This window comes from Odocoileus virginianus, chromosome 10 (assembly GCF_023699985.2).
Source record: "Odocoileus virginianus isolate 20LAN1187 ecotype Illinois chromosome 10, Ovbor_1.2, whole genome shotgun sequence".
NCBI classification, from domain to species: Eukaryota; Metazoa; Chordata; class Mammalia; order Artiodactyla; family Cervidae; genus Odocoileus; species Odocoileus virginianus.
This window is the reverse complement of record NC_069683.1, coordinates 34,683,336-34,705,606: the sequence shown is the minus strand read 5'-3', so window position 1 is coordinate 34,705,606 and position 22,271 is coordinate 34,683,336. Positions and strand designations below refer to the sequence as shown.

General features: G+C 43.8%; 1 protein-coding gene and 1 non-coding gene across 2 annotated transcripts; both read left to right on the top strand.

Moving 5' to 3' along the window:
- Positions 1 to 403: 403 nt before the first annotated feature.
- EIF4G2 (eukaryotic translation initiation factor 4 gamma 2) lies at positions 404 to 11,838 on the top strand. The gene is made up of 24 exons (XM_070472802.1): positions 404 to 419; positions 466 to 677; positions 848 to 1,034; positions 1,941 to 2,067; positions 2,387 to 2,452; positions 3,025 to 3,165; positions 3,704 to 3,806; positions 4,489 to 4,620; positions 4,706 to 4,772; positions 5,067 to 5,218; positions 5,585 to 5,695; positions 5,847 to 5,930; positions 6,024 to 6,122; positions 6,419 to 6,560; positions 6,648 to 6,808; positions 7,192 to 7,305; positions 7,914 to 8,039; positions 8,211 to 8,315; positions 8,403 to 8,618; positions 8,698 to 8,956; positions 9,272 to 9,476; positions 9,630 to 9,841; positions 9,927 to 10,048; positions 11,005 to 11,838. Exons 1-24 carry the CDS (start codon positions 404 to 406, stop codon positions 11,068 to 11,070), a joined length of 3,225 nt encoding a protein of 1,074 aa, XP_070328903.1. The 3' UTR covers positions 11,071 to 11,838.
- Positions 7,358 to 7,511, top strand: LOC139037267 (small nucleolar RNA SNORD97). Its single transcript, XR_011490096.1, has one exon. It is a non-coding gene; the product is annotated as a small nucleolar RNA SNORD97 (small nucleolar RNA).
- Positions 11,839 to 22,271: the final 10,433 nt, after the last annotated feature.

Sequence of the window (22,271 nt, the reverse complement as noted above, 5' to 3'; positions counted from 1 at the left end):
AAGGCGGAGGAGCTGAGGGCTGCATGTCGCGAACACGGGATACGGACCCCGGGAACAAAGAGACAGGAGGAAGACGAAACAGCCACACCAACGCACTCAGAGGATTCTACGACTTTACGCAAGCGAGCCGCATCTCGGCCGTCCCCAGTTCCCCTTACGCCACTGGCTTGGTCTCAGAGCCTTCGCGAATATGGCTTTGCGCACTGCGGCGGGGCTGCGCCGCAACCGAGCTTGGCCCTGTGGCTCCTCCCCGTCGCCCTGCGCCGATTGGCGGCAGGCAGCAGCCAGGCCGCTGATTGGGTGGCGAAGGAGCCATTCGGGGCGGCTCTGGTGGGTTCGGCTGCCCTAGAGTGATAAGTTCGGCTTCAGACACGCCTCAGCGCCAGCAGCGAGTCGGAGCTCTATGGAGGTGGCGGCGAGTATCGGGTGGTGGCTGCAGCAGTGACTCTTCTGAGCTGTTTCTAGCCGGTTCCGACTCCTTCCTCCCCCTTCCCTCCCCCTTTTTTGTTTTCCGTTCCCCTTCCCCCTCCCTTCCCCGTCCCCGACGACCGGATCCTGAGGAGGCAGCTGCGGTGGCAGCTGCTGAGTTCTCGGTGAAGGTGAGTGGAGCTACCGCTGCCGCCGCCGAGTGGAGCGCTCTAAAATGGCCGCCGTCCCTGGCCGCTTCTTCCCGAGCGGTACAAAATGGCGGCCGCAGGCGGAGCCGGGCGGGGCGACCCTTTTCTAGCGTTTCCTTCGGGCTTCTGGCACCTGGAAATTACTCGTCTTTGTTCTCCCTTCCCTTCGTTGGCGGAGTAGGAGGAAGTCGGCAGCCTTGGTGGTCTACGGCTGTCTTCGTGGCTGTTAGCGGTCGTCCTCCGCGGGGCCCGGGCCGGGACGGGCCAAGGCGCGGGTGTACTCGGACGTGGAGAGAGCGTGGCCGGGCGGCGCGCGGGGCGGGGAGGGACGCGGGCCGGCGTGGGGGGGGCTCGGCCGTTGGCGCGGGACCAGCCGAGGCGGAGGAGTCCCGGAGGCCGGCCTCCGGCGGGGAGGAAGTGTGTGGAGCCGGGGCCGGCGGGGAGCAGTGGGGCTGCCCTTGGTGGGGGAGCGAAGGACCTGCCCGGCGAGCCCCGCCTGCGACGGGAGAAGGGAGGGAAATGAGGGTTTCTGAGCTTTTGTCGATTGGGCAGGGAGCGGCGAGGTGGCTGTCAGTTCCTCGGGGATTTATGGGTGGGAGGGGGCCGCTGGAGGCGGTGGCGGGTGGGAAGGAGACCGCCTTTCTGACCAAGAACAAAGAGCCGGGCGCCTGGCCGCGGGGGCGGCCTCCGCTCCTCCCCGAGGCTTGCCCCGGGCGGCTACGCTGTCGGAAGCACTTCCCTAACTCGGGCCTGGGTGGGAGGAATCCACTGCTCTTTTGTTCCCAGGAAGGGGAAAATGGGGCGGAGGTTCCTGCTGCCATGTTGTGGCCCTGGTCTTCCGCCTGCCTGGGGTCAGCCGCTGTGCGCCTCACGTCTCCCCTCAGGCCCTCTGCGCCCAGTTAAGGGGTGGACAGTGGGGAAAAAACCGTCTTCAGTTACCGCTTACTCAGTGTTGCTCGTCGTTGAGGCAGTAAAATCTATTACAACGTTTTCACATGGTGTGCCCGTTTGCTAACAGATTTTTCCACTGTTGATCTCCGTAGTCAGCTGCAAAGGAGGGAGAACGTGGCTTTTTCAAAGATTGATTCTATCCCGATGTAGGCGCTTCCCTGCGTCCTTGAACACAAGTGAATTGCCAAGTGACCAACAAAATTTTACTGTTCATTTGTGTTTTGAGTACGTTCTATTTTAATTTTAAGAGACCTGCAATGCAGTGTAAGTTCAATCAACTGCAGTGTCAGGCTGAAATACATTGTAACTGAAGGAGGGTTTACAGATTTGTATGTTAGCGGTGACTAATTTTGGTACTCTTTCTCATTCTAGGTTTTTCATTTCTCCCATCCTCTTCCCTCCCCACCCCATCCATTGATATTATTCTTTTGAAGATTCTTCGTTGTCAAGCCGCCAAAGTGGAGAGTGCGATCGCAGAAGGGGGTGCTTCTCGTTTCAGGTATGTGTAGATTTTGTTTTGGCAATTATTAGGACCGAAAGAATAACCACACCAAATAGTTCTGAGTTAATTGTGCTGCAGGATTAATTGATAATGTGCATGTACATTTCTTTAAAGCCCTTAAATTTCCACTGTTTTCTGTTTGCTGTCTAAAGAATAAATGTAATTACTTGGTTTTCCATTGGGCCTAAGTTCAGTCTTCATCTGTGATGTACTTACTTACTGTAATGCAGAATAATTAGAGATCCTATATCTGTTTTGAGTGAAACATACTTGGGGTGTACTTTTTTTTTTTAAAAAAAGTTTTTCTTTTAAATAGTGCTTCTTCGGGCGGAGGAGGAAGTAGGGGTGCACCTCAGCACTATCCCAAGACTGCTGGCAACAGGTATAGTAAACAGTGAAAAGAGTGACTTATATAACAGATTGAGGTTAATGGTCTTTCTAACATTACAATATATAGTTAATAAGACATCAGGAATCCTAATCTTAATGGGCTTGATTTTTGCTACATATTCTAATAAGAGTTGAGGCTCTCAAACTGCTTTTATTCTCTTACTCTTTAGATTATTTTCACTCATGTTATTTCTTCAAACGTTCCTACGAAATTATAGTAATAAATCTGTAAGTGTGTAACATGGTCATGAGACATTAGAAAATGTTGGTTTTCACAATGTAGATTCTGGACCAGCATCACTGGCATCACCTGTAAGCTTACTAGAGATGCGAATTAATCAGGCCTTACCCCTGAGCCACTAGGGCAGAGACTGGGGTGGGCCTGGGCGTCTTTAACAAGTTCTTCAGGTTATTCTGATGCACTGGTTGAGACTTGCTTAGTTGTAAGGGAGCTGAGAAAACCTAAACTTGTTTTTCTATTTAGAAGGATTTTTGATTGTATGATACTTGATATGTGACTGGATGCTGTGCTCAAGTTGTCTTAATTCTCTTAATTTTTACTAGCGAGTTCCTGGGGAAAACCCCAGGGCAAAACGCTCAGAAATGGATTCCTGCACGAAGCACTAGACGAGATGACAACTCCGCAGCAAACAACTCCGCAAATGAAAAAGAACGACATGATGCAATCTTCAGGAAAGTAAGAGGGTAAGTTTATTAGGTCTGTTTTTGTCTTTTAAAAGGAGGGGAGACTGGATTAACTGTTTCTCTTGTGTGTATGCTATATTACTTGAAGACAATGTTCATACTTTTAAGTGAATGCCAATGTTGACAGTTTCAAACTGAAAATCAGCACATCAGTGTTTGGGGCTCAGTTGGTTACTTTCGGTCATTAGATTAAAATGCAGAAGCCTATTGTGCTGACATATCCTGTACCTGGTGTGTAAGCCAGTGATGCCAGAATATAACAGTGTAGCTCCTGTATCTTGCCTTGATATTAAGGAGGGAGGCTCTTGATCTGGGTTTTCAGAATGAGATTTTCTTGTCCAGTAGCTGGGAACCCCCACCAGTTAGATAGGTATGTCTTAAATAGGTTTATTTCAACATTGCTTTGGTTAGATGGGTAAGAAAAATGTCTTGATGTTAAAGGGGAAAGTGATGAAAGGGGAAAAGCATAATTTAAAGGCTATTTTTTAACTCGATAATTTTATATGTTGCTGATACCTAGTCTGATCCTTTTTTGTAGCATATTAAATAAGCTTACTCCTGAGAAGTTTGACAAGCTATGCCTTGAGCTCCTCAATGTGGGTGTAGAGTCTAAACTCATCCTTAAAGGGGTCATACTGCTGGTAAGTTAAATGTTGGCTTAACTGAAAGGAAGTGGAAAATACCATTAGCCCAGGTTGGGTTTTGAGTGGTTTTTTGTCGTTTGCTTTTGTTTTTGTACACTTCATTGTTGCTTCTAAAACTGAGGTGTGAGTTAAGTGTATGTATGTTTGAACACTGGTGATTTTTTTTTTTTTAATTACCTTTGATGGTATCAGACTTAAGGGGTCAATTTGAAATGGTATATACTGTGCTTGGGTTAATTGGGTTATTAAGCTTTTGGAGGCTGGGGGTTGCTTTGTCTTTCGTTTTGTGAAAAATACTGTGTTTTGGAAATAAGTTTTATGGTGATTCCATTTTTCAGGGTAATTTAAACTCCTCAAAGGGGAGAGGGTTTTACTAGTTTGGAATATATGTAATTAGACATTTTTGGTACACTGTTGTAATAGCTAACATTTAAGTACTTACATTTTTCCAGCCTGTGTGCTGGGCACTTTACATGCCCCATCTTAAGTTCACGCAAGAAGCCTTACAAAAGAGATGTGCTTATTTCCAAGTTACCAGTGAGGCATTTGTATGGGGAATTTGTCAGAAATTTGTTGTGTGATTCAAGATCCTTAAGACTGCAAGGAAGTATTAAGTTGTAAAGAAAGGTTTTTTCCAAAGTGGTCATATTTAACTTTCTTAATGGCATGTGTTCTGTAGATTGTGGACAAAGCCCTAGAAGAGCCAAAGTATAGCTCACTGTATGCTCAGCTATGTCTGCGATTGGCAGAAGATGCACCAAACTTTGATGGCCCAGCAGCAGAGGGTCAACCAGGACAGAAGCAAAGCACAGTAAGTGGTCGTGTGTGCTTGCTTACTTTAAGTTGATTTGAAAGGTTTTATTAGCAAACCCTGACAAATGTCTTATTTCTTACAGACATTCAGACGCCTCCTAATTTCCAAATTACAAGATGAATTTGAAAACCGAACCAGAAATGTTGATGGTGAGATTTTAATACTCAGTAGTACTGTGTAGGGCTTCCCTGGTGGCTCAGATGGTAAAGGATCTGCTGCAATGCAGAAGACCTGGATCCGATTCCTAGGTTGGGAAGATCCCCTGGAGAAGGGAATGGCAACCCACTCTAGTATTCTTGCCTGGAGAATCCCATGGACAGAAGAGCCTGGCAGGCTATAGTCTGTGCAGTCGCGAAGAGTAGGACATGACAGAGTGACTAATACACAGTACTGTATATGTTCAACTTAATTTTGACTGTTGATTTTATTCTTTTCTTTTTTAGTCTATGATAAGCGTGAAAATCCCCTCCTCCCTGAGGAGGAGGAACAGAGAGCTATTGCCAAGATCAAGATGTTGGGGAACATCAAATTCATTGGAGAACTTGGAAAGCTTGATCTTATTCATGAATCTATCCTTCATAAGTGCATCAAAACAGTAAGTAATGATTGTGAATTTAAGCTTTCATTAATCACCATGTACATCATTTTTGGGAGAAACGAGTCAATTACAACTTTGCCATCTGAGACTTGGTATGCTAGTTAAATATTTTACATCTGGCAAAACTGCTATTTAAATGTTGTAAATATGGAAGTATGCAGTGTAGTTTGCAAGACAGGGATAGAACTGATTCCCTACTTAGGTTTAAATTGCTCAATTTGGAGAAATTTCTTGAACAGAAACCAAGTAAGAATAGTATGCTAGACACTAGGAATTGTATGAGTTAGTGGAAACTTACAGAAAAGTGCTACATCTGAACCAAGAAGAATTTGTGAACAACGTGACCTTTCTTTCTTTCGGTAGCTTTTGGAAAAAAAGAAGAGAGTCCAACTCAAAGATATGGGAGAGGATTTGGAGTGCCTCTGTCAGATAATGAGGACAGTGGGACCTAGGTTAGACCATGAACGAGCCAAGGTATGTGTGTTGCTCAAAGAAATGGTGTAACTAGTTTGGCATAATTGTATTAAAATCAAACAGCTTACTTTGGTGATATAGATGATTGCCTCTAGTCATTAACTTTGATAATATCTAGAAATCTTAAACAGTATACATTTTTCTCTTTTAGTCCTTAATGGATCAGTACTTTGCCCGAATGTGCTCCTTGATGCTAAGTAAGGAATTGCCGGCGAGGATTCGTTTCCTGCTGCAGGTAATAACTGTTTTTTTTTTTTAGGTGTGTTGTTAAGCTGACTCTGTTTAGGAGTATTGAAATTATATTTATTAAAAACTTTTTATATTAAAGGATACCGTAGAGTTGCGAGAACACCATTGGGTTCCTCGCAAAGCTTTTCTTGACAATGGACCAAAGACGATCAATCAAATCCGTCAAGATGCAGTAAAAGTAAGTTTTGCTTTGCTTTTTAATCGTTAAGTGGGCTTTATGTTTATAATGGCACAAAAACCTTATTAAAACATCTTTTAAAAAAAATCTTTTTTTTTTTTTTAGACTGTCTTGTCTTACCAGTAGAGCTTAATGTTTTTGGTGTCTTGTATTCTCTTTTGAGAACAAGTTGTTTATAGAGAATACATCAATGGCACTCTTATCCAGAGAAGTATTTCTGATTTTCCCGCTGTAATAATTTTCACTTTATTAAAATAGTGTCTAGAAGTAAGTGTTTATTCACTTTATTTCTAAAGGATCTAGGAGTGTTTATTCCTGCTCCTATGGCTCAAGGGATGAGAAGTGACTTCTTTCTGGAGGGACCGTTTATGCCACCCAGGATGAAAATGGATAGGGACCCACTTGGAGGACTTGCTGATATGTTTGGACAAATGCCAGGTGATTTTGAACAAAAGATGGTTTGATTGCATTAAATAATGAGTAACAGTTTTAATATTAAAGAGTTCTTCCTGTCTGTATTTTAAGGAAGCGGAATTGGTACTGGTCCAGGAGTTATCCAGGATAGGTTTTCACCCACCATGGGGCGCCATCGTTCAAATCAGCTCTTCAATGGCCATGGGGGACACATCATGCCTCCCACACAGTCGCAGTTTGGGGAGATGGGAGGCAAGTTTATGAAAAGCCAGGTAAGAATACATTTAAGGATGTTTAGGCAACAAGTAATTAAATTTTGGAATACATATGATTAGTTTTGGCTTTTTTTTTTTTTTAAGTGTAAATATTTTAGTTTTAGAAGACCTAAAAAGTGTTTTTCTAAACCAAATTTATATCTGTGACAGTTACTTCAAACTGGGTGAAATGATTATTCTTAAGATTAGTAAAGTATTAGTAAAATCACATCAGTTTATTTGACAGGTAGGTTAGAATTTTATTCTTCTGTTTCATCTTTTACTTTCTCTGGGCAAATGCAGTTAAGCTTTCTTGTGGCTTGGCCTCATCACTTTGGTACTTGATTACCATAATTTGTGAACCCCTTTTTATCTAGACTTTCTTTCTCTTTCTGAAATAGGGGCTAAGCCAGCTCTACCATAACCAGAGTCAGGGACTCTTATCCCAGCTGCAAGGACAGTCGAAGGATATGCCACCTCGGTTTTCTAAGAAAGGACAGCTTAATGCAGATGAGGTACATTTGCCTATGTTATTTATATACCATAGTTTGTCAATTCAGAAATCTCTTGCCCGATGATTATAAAAAAAAGACGCGTTATTAAGAGGACTTAATGCTGGAATTCTTGATCTTTACCTTCTTTCTCTCTCTCTTCTGTACTACTTTTTCTTTCTTTGAATGTCCAGCGTCCTGTGAGCGAAGATTATGAGATATGAGGGCAAGTCTTCAGTTAGAGAAAGGAAAATGGTTGTCAAGATTTTGATTGTGACTTCCCTGCAAATAGAATGACTCAGGATAAAGTAAAACGTTTTTTAAGCTCTTAATTAAATTTTTTGGTTTTTATTTTCATGTTTTAGTGATGCTAATCCTTGGAGAGTTGTGGTATAAATACAATATTTATAGCCATGTTGTATTTTTGTCTGGATCAGATCTTTAGTTTTCTTCCTATAAATATTATAACAGTGACATTTTTAGTTATTTAACTTAGATTTCTGACATAGGTTCCATCATATTTGTATATGATGAATTAACTTTAGGATGTTGCAGCATTGCAATTAATGTTAGTTTGCTGCTTGTGCTGCTTGTTAACTTGGATATCTGTTTTGCTTTGTTTTCGATTCTAGATTAGCTTGAGGCCTGCTCAATCTTTCCTAATGAATAAAAATCAAGTGCCAAAGCTTCAGCCCCAGATAACTATGATTCCTCCTAGTGCACAACCACCACGCACTCAAACGCCACCTCTGGGACAGGTATGGGATGTATGTAGTATGACATTTTTCAGTTGTTCCAGTATCTCTTGAAGATGTCTGAAGACTGCTTTTTTTTTTTAATGTTTGCTCTCAACTTCATAAGCACTTTTTTTTTTTAACGATTGAAAAGTTATTAAACATTTATACTTGGTCATTTTGCTGTTCTTTTAGACACCTCAGCTTGGTCTGAAAACTAATCCACCACTTATCCAGGAAAAGCCTGCCAAGACCAGTAAAAAGCCACCACCATCAAAGGAAGAACTGCTTAAACTAACTGTAAGTCTCAAATAATCTCATCATTTAACTCATGGGAGTGTATTTGAGGTAGGAAAACTAAAGATATTTGGACTTCATTCTTTTCAGGAAACTGTTGTAACTGAATACCTGAATAGTGGAAATGCAAATGAAGCTGTCAATGGTGTAAGAGAGATGAGAGCTCCTAAACACTTCCTTCCTGAGATGTTAAGCAAAGTAATCATCCTGTCACTGGATAGAAGTGATGAAGATAAAGAAAAAGCAAGTTCTTTGATCAGTTTACTCAAACAGGAAGGGATAGCCACAAGTGACAACTTCATGCAGGTAGAACACTTCCGGATTCTGTAAGAACTCTTCAAATTTGAATTGACTATGAACTGACTATGTACTGTATTCCTTTCAGGCTTTCCTGAATGTATTGGACCAGTGCCCCAAACTGGAGGTTGACATCCCCTTGGTGAAATCATATTTAGCACAGTTTGCAGCTCGTGCTATCATTTCGGAGCTGGTGAGCATTTCAGAACTAGCTCAACCACTGGAAAGTGGCACACATTTTCCTCTCTTCTTACTTTGTCTTCAGCAATTAGCTAAATTACAAGATCGAGAATGGTTAACAGAGCTTTTCCAACAAAGCAAGGTCAATATGCAGAAAATGCTCCCAGGTAAGAGAATGCTGGGGATTTTTGTTTTTAATAGATCTAAAAGTCCTTAGTACTTTGAATGAATTTATATAATAGGTCAGTGTGATTATCCCATCTGGATAATAATAAGCATTACCACAGATAGACTTCACCTTTATAAAAAAGTTATTATGATGTAACTATTTTCATTTGGTCCAAATACAAAGTTTCCTTTGCTCAGTTCTTTTATTATTTTATATAAATCTTGTGTGTCTGGGAAATTGTTTGTAAAGCAGTTTTAATAGACCAACTGAGTAAATGAACTACCTGATGATGGGAATGGCTTTGTCTCTTCAGAAATTGATCAAAATAAGGACCGCATGTTGGAGATCTTGGAAGGAAAGGGACTGAGTTTCTTATTCCCACTTCTCAAATTGGAGAAGGAACTGTTAAAGCAAATAAAGTTGGATCCATCCCCTCAAACCATATATAAATGGATTAAAGATAACATCTCTCCCAAACTTCATGTAGATAAAGGATTTGTGAACATCTTAATGACTAGGTAAGATCACAAAGTTGTGCTTTTCTACATCGAAAACAGCCTGTGTTTAGTTTACTAGGAAGAAAGTCTACAAGGCAAGGGGTTGAGAATTATCTGTTTCTTGAATTAGAAATTTATCATTTGGACGTTGTAACAAGATTTTTTTCTGTGCAGCTTCTTACAGTACATTTCTAGTGAAGTAAACCCACCCAGTGATGAAACAGATTCTTCCTCTGCTCCTTCCAAAGAACAGTTAGAGCAGGAAAAACAACTGCTTCTTTCCTTCAAGCCAGTAATGCAGAAATTCCTTCATGATCATGTTGATCTACAAGTTAGTGCCCTCTATGCTCTTCAGGTGCACTGCTACAACAGCAACTTCCCAAAAGGTGAGAGGACTAGCAGCATAATTACGACAAATGGATGGGCAGTTCTTAAATACACTAAATAATGGGGTTACATTTTGTCTTCTAGGCATGTTACTCCGCTTTTTTGTTCACTTCTATGACATGGAAATTATTGAAGAAGAAGCTTTCTTGGCTTGGAAAGAAGATATAACCCAAGAGTTTCCAGGGAAAGGCAAGGCTTTGTTCCAGGTAATAGAGAAATTTGTTGTGCTTTTTCCATTTTACTTGGTGTTAGTTTAATGAAACTTTTAAAGTGAAATATAAGCAAAATAGCCCTGGTAATATTGCATACCATGATTTTCTAACTTACAAAGTGAATTCTAACCCTGAGGAAAATTTTTAATGTCAGGGGATTCCACAGCATACGTCAGTCACCTGGAAAGTAATTTTCAAAGGAAGTTTCAGGTCTGATTGTAGACATTCTGACTTAGGTCTGTGTGTGGTACACAACTCGGGAGATTCTCGTACTCCTTTTCCCAGGGGCCAGGCTTTGAGAAATGCTAGTCTGTAGTAGTCTTTACTCCTGAGGTTCTTAAGCTAGCTTCAGAAGGATCACCGTCACAGCGTTTGTCCTTAGTCTTGTCCTTGGGGAATCTGGTCCTAAAGTTCTGGGTGGGACTAGAAATTACTCTTTCTGGAATCTTCTTTGTCCCCCTTCTCGCTCCCCAACATTGCTAACATTTAAGTTTGGGATGAGCCACTGTCCCATATTAAAACAGTTCTGAAGTGTGATGGGAGTGGTGTCAGAGAATTGACACCCAAGTTAACTAGCCATAAACAGCTTGTGTTAATTGTTTATCGCTCAGTTGTGTCTGACTCTTTGTGACCCCATGGACTATATGTAGCCCACCAGACTCCTCTGGCCATGGAATTCTCCAGGCAGGATTACTGAAGCGGGTTGCCATTTTCTCCCCCAGGAGATAGATCTTCTCTACCCAGGGATCAAATCTGCTTATACAGTGACAGGCAATTCTTTACCCCTGAGCCAACAGGGAAGCCCCAAACAGCTTGTTTGTATGTTAGGTTCTGAACACTGCTTGCAATTATAAGATGTCTGAAACTTTTGTTCTTGGGGCAATTGATTGGGAATACTGCTATTCTGTATTTTCTAAGTACTACTTACTTTGTTAAATTACAAATTATAGGTGAATCAGTGGCTAACCTGGCTAGAAACTGCTGAAGAAGAAGAATCAGAGGAAGAAGCTGACTAAAAGAACCAGCCAAAGCCTTAAATTGTGCAAAACATACTGTTGCTATGATGTAACTGCATTTGACCTAACCACTGCGAAAATTCATTCCGCTGTAATGTTTTCACAATATTTAAAAGCAGAAGCACGTCAGTTAGGATTTTCTTCTGCATAAGGTTTTTTTGTAGTGTAATGTCTTAATCATAGTCTACCATCAAATATTTTAGGAGTATCTTTAATGTTTAGATAGTATATTAGCAGCATGCAATAATTACATCATAAGTTCTCAAGCAGAGGCAGTCTATTGCAAGGACCTTCTTTGCTGCCAGTTATCATAGGCTGTTTTAAGTTAGAAAACTGAATAGCAACACTGAATACTGTAGAAATGCACTTTGCTCAGTAATACTTGAGTTGTTGCAATATTTGATTATCCATTTGGTTGTTACAGAAAAATTCTTAACTGTAATTGATGGTTGTTGCCGTAATAGTATATTGCCTGTATTTCTACCTCTAGTAATGGGCTTTATGTGCTAGATTTTAATATCCTTGAGCCTGGGCAAGTGCACAAGTCTTTTTAAAAGAAACATGGTTTACTTGCACAAAACTGATCAGTTTTGAGAGATCGTAAATGCCCTTGAAGTGGTCTTTGTGGGTGTGAAACAAATGGTGAGAATTTGAATTGGTCCCTCTTATTATAGTATTGAAATTAAGTCTACTTAATTTATCAAGTCATGTTCATGCCCTGATTTTATATACTTGTATCTATCAATAAACATTGTGATACTTGATGTAGTTGTGTGACTTTTTAGTTCAGTGTAGTTGCTCAGTCATGCCCAACTCTGTGACCCTGTGGACTGCAGCACGCCAGGCGTCCCTGTCCATCACCAACTACCAGAGCTTGCTCAAACTCATGTCCATCGGTGATGCCATCCAGCCATCTCATCCTGTTATCCCCTTCTCCTGCCTTCAGTCTTCCCTAGCATCAGTGTCTTCCAAGGAGTCACTTTGCATCAGGTAGCCAAAGTATTGGGAGTTTCGGCTTTAGCGTCAGTCCTTCCGATGAATATTCAGGACTGATTTCCTTTTTCTCCAACAACACAGTTCAAAAGCATCGATGCTTCAGCACTCAGCTTTCTTTATAGTCCCAACTCACATCCATACGTGACTACTGGAGAAACCATAGCTTTGACTAGACTTTGAAGTAGTACATACAAATATATGAAAAGTGACAGCTTTTGTTTTGAGCTAGGGCTTTACTTAGGAACTTTAAATACATATGCATAATTTTGATTAGGAAATTCAAGACGGTTGCTCCTCTTTATTTCAGGTTACTGGAAGTAACCAATATATAGTTACTGTAATCAAGGACAGTGCTGAGAAGTCTGAATTGGGAGGGACATTACTAATGCATAGCAACAAAACTTAAACTTGCTATCTTTTCATTGTCATACTGAAATGCATGGTGAATGCATTCTCACTGATTGTCCCTCCCAAAGTTCCTTGAAACCCCACAGTAACCATTAAAACTGGCTCCTTACTCTAACTGAAGCTAGCTCTTCCCTGTCTTCTAGCAGGCTTGATTGAAGTTTTATAACATAGTTTCTGGTAGATAATTTTTAAGTATCAAGTTAAAACTAAGTGGAGTATCAAGAAGCTGACTTTACGAAGCTATAGATAAAATTGGCATTCCTGGCACCTGTACTCAAGCCTCCCCAAGGGGGAAACTTAGCGAAGTATTCAGTGAGTCTTGGCTTCGTTTACAACCAGAATGCTTCCAATTCAGCTAGGGAATTGAGCCGAAAGAAGTCCCAGAGTTAAACCTGGTGTGCATTAGTTTGTCAGAGGGTACTTTCATACCTCCCCACCCTGATGCTTTTCAGAACAAATACCTCTTTAAAGAGTAATATTCCCATCTTGTGCAAAAAAAAAAAAAAAGGCATTTTACAACCTGCCATACTATGGAATAACAATATTTCCATGTTTCTTGTGTCAAGGACAGTGCTTTGGTATCAGTGTACAAATCGTTATATGTAATAGTTAAATGTCTAAGATTCCACATCATACTCAACTTTGGTGTTCCTTTATATACAGCAAGACAGGTTGTCTCCATTTTGTCGATTCCTTTTCTTCCTGTTGGCTAACAGGCTGCACTTCATTCCTACACCAGAACTTTGTTGAGATCACCAGTAACTCCAGAGCTATTAACTAGTAGATATTCATTATCCCATAAGCAGCACTTAACAATTTCTTGAAACTTGAGAACATGTCTTCCTTCTTGCTCTGTTCTTTCTTAATCTCTAATGGCAAGTGCCTGATGTCAAACCCAATGTCCAATTATCAAATCTTGTTGCTTTTCCTTTCAAAACATTAGAAATTTAGTAACACCTCTTCCACTGTGGCTCTCATTTCTCACCTGGATACTGTGCTAGCCTTAACTGGATTCTCTGCTTTCACTCTCCTTTCAGTCTCTTCACCAGTAGCCAGAGGATGAGGAATGTTCTCAAGAAAAAACAAATACCGCTTAGCACAAAATCTACCAAAGTGACTTCCCACCTAGAATTTCAAATCAGTATTTAAAATTGTTCTACACAGCCCTAGGTCTGATTTAGTGTCCCCTCCTGCCTCTACCCACACCATATTTCTCTGATCTAGTTTTCTGCCACTGACTTGCTCATTCTGTTCCCACTACCCTGCCTCCTTGAGCTTCCCTGGCTTTGCCAAGCCCCAGAGGTTTTCTGTTCCTGCTACCCTGTGGATACCTGGGTGATGGCTCTCTTCTGTCAGGTCTTGGTTCAAATATCACTTTACAGGGTTCACACTGTCTGTCTTCAGTATAATCTTGGGCATGCCTTTCCTCTCTTCCCTGCTGTAGGTATCTCCCATGTCTCCCATTGTTTTGTGATATGCTTATTTGCAATTGACTATCTCCAGAATGTGAAAAGCATGACATTTTTGACTGGCTCACTGTTGTATCCCCAGAATTTATTAGTGCCTAGCACACATAGGGGTTCCTTTGTAGCTCAGTCGGTAAAGAATCTTGCAGTGCAGGAGTCCCAGGTTGGATCCCTGGGTTGGGAAGATCACCTGGAGAAGGAAACGGCAACACACTCCAGCATTCTTGCCTGGAAAATCACATGGACAGAGGAGCCTGGTGGGCTGCAGTCCATGGGGTCGCAAAGGGCAGGACTGAGCGACTAACCCTTAGCACACATAGGCATCTCAGCATTTGTTGAACAAAATCACAGATTATCCTACATAGGCAGGATCTGGACACAGAAAGAGGAATGGAAAGAACACAGCCTGGATGGAGTTCTAGATCTAGGGTTGTTCCTATCACTAGCAATGTGGCTAGGCAAAGTACTTGGATCTTGATTTTTGTTGAAAATGAGACTAATGCTTAAGTGTTGCCATAAGATCTAAGTAAGGTGGTTACGTGGAAGTCACAAGCAGAGGACCTCACAGAGCAGTCCTTCAGTGTACATGTGAATGACCTCAGCAGCTTTTCTACGACATGAGAACTGCTTCCCGCCTGAGCGTGCAATCACCTGATCAGTCCAATGGGCATTTCCCAGTCTTCCTATTTGACATCAAAAACATTCAGCAGTTGACTGCTCTCTTTCCTATCACTTTCCTCTCAGGCTTTTCCTTGGTCTCCTTTAAAGGCGCTGTTCTGTAGCCTGGTTCATCAGTGTTGCTGGTCTGCTTTCCACTCTGAACACTGCCAACTCACCCCAGTAGCTCCGATTACCACCTATGTGCTGACGACGCCTGTTTGTTCAGTCCAAACCTCTTTCCAGAACATCAGACCAGCTTCTGGACATTTTATCTGAGTGTACCACAAGCACTTCAGACAGCATTGCTAAACTTTCCCTCAAACGAACAATTCCTTCTCTCCTGGCTCAGTGATACCCCATCCAAGCCAAAAACCTGAGTCATTTTTTATCCCCTTCTTTGTTTTGACCAATCACCCACCACGTGCCCATCTTTCATTACAGCTCTTGAAGTCGTTTACTTCCTGTTTCTTCACTGCACCACCCTTGTCCAAGCACCATCATCTCATGGGTGAAGTGCTGCAAGAGGCTTCTACATGGTCTCCCTGCCCTTCATCTTGCTCTTTTTGGTCCATTATCCTCAGAGCAGCCTTTTGGTAAAAGTCTGATCCTTCCTCTGCCCTTCATCTTGCTCTTTCTAGTCCATTATCCTCAGAGCAGCCTTTTGGTAAAAGTCTGATCCTTCCTCTGCCCTTCAGTAGCTCCTAGTTTTCCTCAGAATAAAATTCAGATTTTCTAATAATCAAGGCTCCAAGTCATCCTTTGGCCCCCTTTTGCATTCTCTTCATTTTCTTTCTCATCCTTTGCACAGGCTGTTTCCTCTGCCTGGAATGTTGCTGTCACTGCTATACCCACCTCTTTGTGCCCCTTCATCTATCTTATTCATCCTTCAGGTATTAGCATAAAATTCCCACATTTGGGAAACCTGACATTTTCTGCCTAGGCTGTTAGGAGCTTGTGCCCATCAGGGTTCTTGGTTGCAAAGAGAAACATACTATGGACAAACTAAGAAGAAAAGGAATTTATTAGAACTCAAGGGATCCACAGGAAGCACAGAGAACCAAGTTTAAAAATGAATGGGGGGCTTCCCTGGTAGTAGAGTGGATAAAAATCCACCTGTCAATACAGGGGACACGGGTTTGATCCCTGACTCTGGAAAATCCCACATGCTGTGGGGCAGCGAAGCCCATGGGCCACGACTACCGAGGCTGCACTCGAGAGCCTGCGAGTCGCCAGCTACTGAAGCCCCTGGGTCTAGAGCCTGTGCACCACAACCAAAGAAGCCACCATAAGGAGAAGTCCTCACACTGCAGCTAGAGAGTAGCCCTGCTTGCTGCAACTAGAGAAAGCCCGCCCGCATGCAGCATGGAAGACCCAGGGTAGCCAAAAATAAAATTTTAAAAATGAATAGACTAAGGGAAGGTAGGCAGTCCTGTATCAGAGAAAGAGCCTGATGAGGGCAGTGCTGTAAAACCGGCCCTACAGACTTCAGAGCATCCCCTGCCTGTATCTGAATGAACTGCCTAGTGACACCAGGTCCAGGTCAGAGGCCTGGGCAGAAGCCTGCAGTTGACTTAGGCCATGTGTCCACCTCTTGCCGCCTCGTTTCCTTTAGTGGACCAAGAATCTGGCTTTTGTGTCAAGCAGGCCCCAACTCCCAGCAATGCTGTGTGTGTGAGGGGGACGGGAACTCTGGAAGAGATGTGGATGAACAGCTGGGAAATAAAAGGTCACTGTCCATGGGCAGTCCTCTCTACCCCACCTCCCCACCTAGAACTTCCTATGCTGTATTGTGACCACCTGCTTGCTGCCTTTCTTTCCACTCTCTACTCCAAGAGGGGGTGGGGAATGTGTCATTCGTTGCTCTATTCCCAGTGCCTAGCACAGTGGCGGGCAACATTAGGGATCAATAAACAGGTAGGGTGTGCAACATGAGTCTAGGTTTTGTGGAACCCAAATTTAATGCAGTTAAGGGTGGAGGAGAAGTTGTGGCTCTAAAAGAACACAAAATTGGGTTCAGGATCCATAGGAGTCCTATGTAAGGAATGGTCTTGAACTGTGAGCTTTGTTCTGGGCCAAACTCGGCAACTCTGAGTGACAGACTAGAGTTTATACACTACATTATAATAATTTTCATACCTATTTGTACCCTCTAGGCAGAAACTAAAAACAGGGTATTTATCAAAAATCCTTGTTGAAGGGACTTGACATTTTCTCATTTGTGGCTGCCCTGGCCCTACTGGGCTTCCCAGGTGGTGCTAGTGGTAAAGAACCCACCTGCCAATGCAGGAGTCATAAGAGATGTGGGTTCAATCCCTGGGTTGGAAAGATCCCCTGAAGGAGGGCATGGCTACCCACTCCAGTATTTGCCTGGAGAATCCCAAGGACAGAGGAGCCCGGTGGGCTACAGTCCATGGGGTCGCAAAGAGTCGTACATGACTGAATCGACTTAGCACACATGCACGGCCCTACCATTTCCCAGTGCTTCCAATCCAATCACAAAGCACCCAATTCCCAACATCCCATTAATTTATTCATTTGTCCATGCAAAAACAAGCACCTCATTTGTGCCAGCCGGGCACTCGGGGCTGGAACACAGCATGAGTAAGATGCCATCTCTCCCCCCAGGGAGCCCACTGTCCGGCAGGGGAGCTGATGGGAGCAGACGCGGGGCGTGGGGCAGGCGGTGCACACATTGAGATGGGAGAAAGGGACCTCCTGAGGGGAGAGGAGGAAACATCCCAGAGACGCTGAGACTTCCAGGAAGAATGGCTTTCCCAGCAAACGTCTGATGGAGGGCTTTCAAAGCACAAGCGGGGAAACCCAACTGCACTTGTCTCCTGGCTCCACAGAGCTTCAGTCTCCCTTCCACTTGACACCAGGACAGAGTCCACTTCCAAATGAGGGGACGTCTTTCATCTTCTGCCGGAGAACAGCAGCTGTTCAGCGGGGCCAGGAGGACAGGAATCACAAAGCTCTTTCACATTTATCCCAATCGATTTTGAGACTTCCAAGAAGCATCCTCCAAGGAAAGCCGGGGCTCTCGCCAGGGGGACTTCTCAGCACGCAGCAGAGAGGAGCAGAAACAGGATGCTGAAGTCACACAGGCTGCCCAGACCTGCAGGCTGTCCTCCCAGCCTACATCACCTGGAGTTAGTCCAGGAGGATGGGATAGAGCAAGGCCACCCATCAGGATGCTGTCTCTATCGCGCCCTCTGCTGGGCTCCCAGGAGAAGACACTCCTCCTTGGCAGAAAGATCTGTATCCTTGCCCCCAAGAAAAGGCCAAGACCTATTGGACATGCTCATCAGTGGGAGAAGAGACAGTGAGAATTCTGGCCTCAACTCTAGACGATGTAACAATGTGACTGATAAGCAGTGAATTCTTGAGGGCTGTTCAGGTCTCCATGGGACATGCAGAGTCATAGACCAGAGCCTGCATCCCAGCTTCCCCATTCATTAGTTCGATGAGCTTAGGTCAATAGCTTTACCTCTCTGGGCTTCGTTTGCCTTAACTGTGAAATAATCCTTGGTGTGTCCACCTCCTAGGGCAGTTGTGAGGAGACAGGTAATGAAAAATGATGTTGTTCAGGTGTGGGATTGCTCTCCAAGTCCATTCATCCCATAAATATTTATTGAGTCTCAGCTATGTGCCAGGCACTATTCCAGTCCTAGGTATACCAGCAAATGAGGGAAAGTCTTCTTATGAAGCAAACACTCTAGGTGATAGGAAAGGGAACAAACACGTATACTGTCAGTAGTGAAGAGTGTTTTACGTGAAGAAATAAAGAGAAGAAATAAGGGGCGACACACATGCTACTTGAAATAGGGAGGAAGTGACCTTTGAGCAAAGATCTAAATAAAGCGAGGGGGTGAACTATGCAGATATCTGCAGGAACCAGGGGAGGAAAGCCACTGATGGCCCTGAGATGGGAACACTGGTGGAGTGCCTGAGGGTCAGTGCAGGGGTCAGTGTGACTGAATAGACCAAGTGCCTGAGGCTGGAGAGGGGCAGGGGCGACATGTAGAACTGGTAGGACATAATTATGGTTTTAGGTTTTTTTCTAAGTGGAATGGGCTGTTTTTGGAGGATTCCTATTATTATTTATCAGTGATGTTAATAATATTAATACTATCCAGTGCTATGCTATGGCATATTATTATGATTATTCTAACTAATGAGGCTTCCCAAGTGATGCTAGTGGTAAAGAACCTGCTTTACAACTCAGGAGACATAAGAGACATGGGTTCAATCTCTGGGTGGGGAAGATACCCTGGAGAAGGAAATGGCAAGCCACTCCAGTATTCTTGCCTGGAGAATCCCATGGACAGAGGAGCCTGGCGGGCTACAGTCCATGGGGTTGCAAAGAGTCAGACATGATGAGCGACTGACACACATTCTAGCTAACATTTCTTGGGCATTTAGCCTTCGCCAGGCTGGACTAGGTACCATTTCATCTTCCTGACCTCTTTGGGGCAGGTACTGTGCCATTTCTATTTCACTGATGAGGAAAATGAGGCTCTGAGAAGTTAAACACCTTCCCCAAGGACTTTCTTTTACTCAGTCCATGGTTAGGAGCACCTTCCTCATGCTCTTTTGAAAGTTTGAAGTCACAGAGTTGTGATTTGGACCCTGCATCACATCTCAAAGAGCCAACCCTCACCACCACATGCACAACTGCATGTCGAGGGGACAGAGAAGGGGTGAGAAAGTAGAAGACCCATCCTGGCGGCAGTGAGCCCCACCTCGCTGGGGGTGCGCGGAGCTGGTGCAGCACCTCTGAGGGTCGGGCCACAGGACCCGAGGCGAGGAGCAGTCAGCCTCTAAATCCCCTGGTAATGGTTCATTTGTGACCCCTCAAAAGATATGTGGATGTCCTCACTCTCCGTACCTGCCAGTGTGACCTCACTTGGAAATCAGATCTTTGCAGATGTCATCAAGTTGTGTCAAAAAGCACAGAGAAATTTAACACAGATTTAACCATTATTCCTGGGGACATATCACACAATCTAAAGAGTTAGGGAAAAAGGTAAACAAGCCATTTTAAGGATCTCTTTAAAAATCCATACTCGAAATGGTTGGAAAATATCCCACCTTCTGGACAAAGGGGAAGGTGGAATATCCTCATGTGATGCTGGCGGGCACTTATAACTCAGGTGCCAGGAGTAATGCTGTTCCTGTAAGCCTTATGTTTCCCCCGGAAACGACGTGTGTATTACCAGAGCTGCAGGAGACAGTGGCATCCACAGCCCTACTCCATGAAGCCTGAACTGGTTGCCCATCTTCCCATCGAGCCTCTCTCCCTCGTCAGTTTAGCAGAAATCTGAAGCCCCCTGACATCCACCCTGGACCCCGCCTCTGAACTTCTCCACACATCTGCTAATCTATCCCAATTCCCTGCTCCAGCTCTCGCAAGCCCTCACTTCATAACCTCTGGGTCCTCGTCCCTGTTATCTGCAATCTCTCTCTGAACTTTCCTGCTACTTGTTCTGAGAGAAACTCAGCTGTCCCTGATGCCATCACTTCCCCTGCTGTCCTTCCTTTCAAGCCAATAGCCTCGGGTGGGCCAGTATCCACCTCGCTTCTCATGAACTCTTTCCAACCACTTCTGCCCTCCTTTCTTCCAAACACCAAGATCCTTTGAAGTTTGTACCATCAGACGTCACTAGCTCCCTGGCATGTTGACTTCACTGTTCTTCAAAATAGTGATAAAGTAATCTCACATCTTCTCCTCCTTCCCTGAGCTATATCTGACTCTCCCCTCCCCTCTCCACACCCCAGCCCTAGCTGGTGAAACTGCCTTGCCCAGTTTCTCAGCCCCAATGGGAAAAAAAAAGCACCGTGGGTGTTCCCCCGGTGAAGGCATATTTGTAATGATACACAACCTTGCTACTCCAAGTATAGTCTTTGTTCTAGTATCACCTGAAGACTTACCCAGTCTCACTCCAGACCTACTGGATCAGAATCCCAATTGAAGTCTGACGAGCCTTGATACATATCCTAACAGAGCTCCTCCCTCCTTGCTGACCACCAACCTGTGGTGGCCTGGGACTCAGTTTCCAGTTCATTGAGAAGCAATTCTAGTCTCTCCATCTCTTCGTCACTGAAAGTATTGACTTGCCAACAACTGTCCCCATGTGACTCCCTTCGTTTTACTATGGATCAAAGGTCCCAGCTCTTTCCAAAAGCCAAACTGTCTCCCCATTCTTAGAATCCATTCCCTGGGGCCAAATAACTATAAGGTCCTTGCAGTCCCCACCACAGGGAACAGGAGTCACTGGTCACAGCACGACTGTCCCTTGGAGAGCACTGTCAGCTCATATGACAAGCAAGGGCTTCAAAGTTGATTTGAGTAGGGGTTTTGGACAAGGTCAGCTATTTGCAGTGTGCGACTCCAGCAGGAAGTGTCCCCGAATCAGTCTCCTCGGAATCAGAAGAGTGGAGTACTGACTTCTGTAATTTCTGTGAACCATGAAAAAGAAAGATGCTTGCGACTCCAATGACAGGAAATTCAGACTAGACCGATAAGAGGGTTGCAGGTGCTGAGGCAAGATTTGAACATCCATAAAGCCAGCCCCAGCGCGGGTCCTTCCCTAAATTGCTCATGGCCAAGGAATATGGTGGTGCTGTCTTCTCCCACCTCCTTGGCTCTTTCCCATTGCTTTGCCGCCGCTGCAGGCTGGAGAGACAAGCAAGGAGCGTGTCTGCTCCCAGCAGTGGGCTGCAGCAGGAAATGAAGTCTCCACTTCTTTCCAGCCACGGAAATTGGAGCACTAGTTCCCACTGGAGAAATCAAAGCAGCATTGTTTCAAAGAACAAAATCGCCCAAGAGAAAACAAAGGTTTTGGCACTGAGCTCTTTCGGGAGAAGATGCTATCATAGACACTTCACCTCACTTAGAGGAACCCAGTCTGGGACTGAAAACCAGTCCACAGTTTCGTTGATTAGGCTCATGGTCAGAGTCACCTTTTGCTGTTTTCACTAGTGTTCGTGCCTTCACAATTGTCAAATGAGAACAAAATCTGGTGAGCCAGATAAAGGTTTCTAAGACGACTTCCCTGGTGGTACAGTGGATAAGAATCCATCTGTCAGTGCAGGGGGTACAAGTTCAATCCCTGTCTGGGAAGATTCCACATGTCTTGGAACAACTAACTCTGTGTGACACAGCTACAGAGCCCATGCCCTAGAGCCCAGGAGCTGCAACTACCGAAGCTTGGGCAATCTAGGGCCTGCACGCTGCAACCGCTGAACTTGTGTGCACCAGGAAACACACTGGATTAGCGTTCTATTAATACTAAGGAGATAGAATTGACAAGAAGGTGAATTCACAAATTTAGTCACCTTTGCACAAAAGGCTTGAAAATCCAGCCTAATGTTTTTTACCTAATAAGTGTCCACTTCACTGCTTAGCTGTGGACTGCATTAAAAGAAAATACAGATTTGCCCCCAGCAGTGTTGCCATAGTGGCAATCTAGAATTGATCAACTATGTCAAGAAAAATGCATTAAAAATATACTTTCCAAAACTCAGTATTTTCAAAATGAAAAATGTTACAAAACACCTTTTGCTGTAGTAAGCAGAATAAATAAAAGCAAAAGAGTAAATACATATTTTTCATAAGCAAAACATAAAAATCTGTGTTGATGGAAAAGTTAGGTTTGAAATAGCAGACAT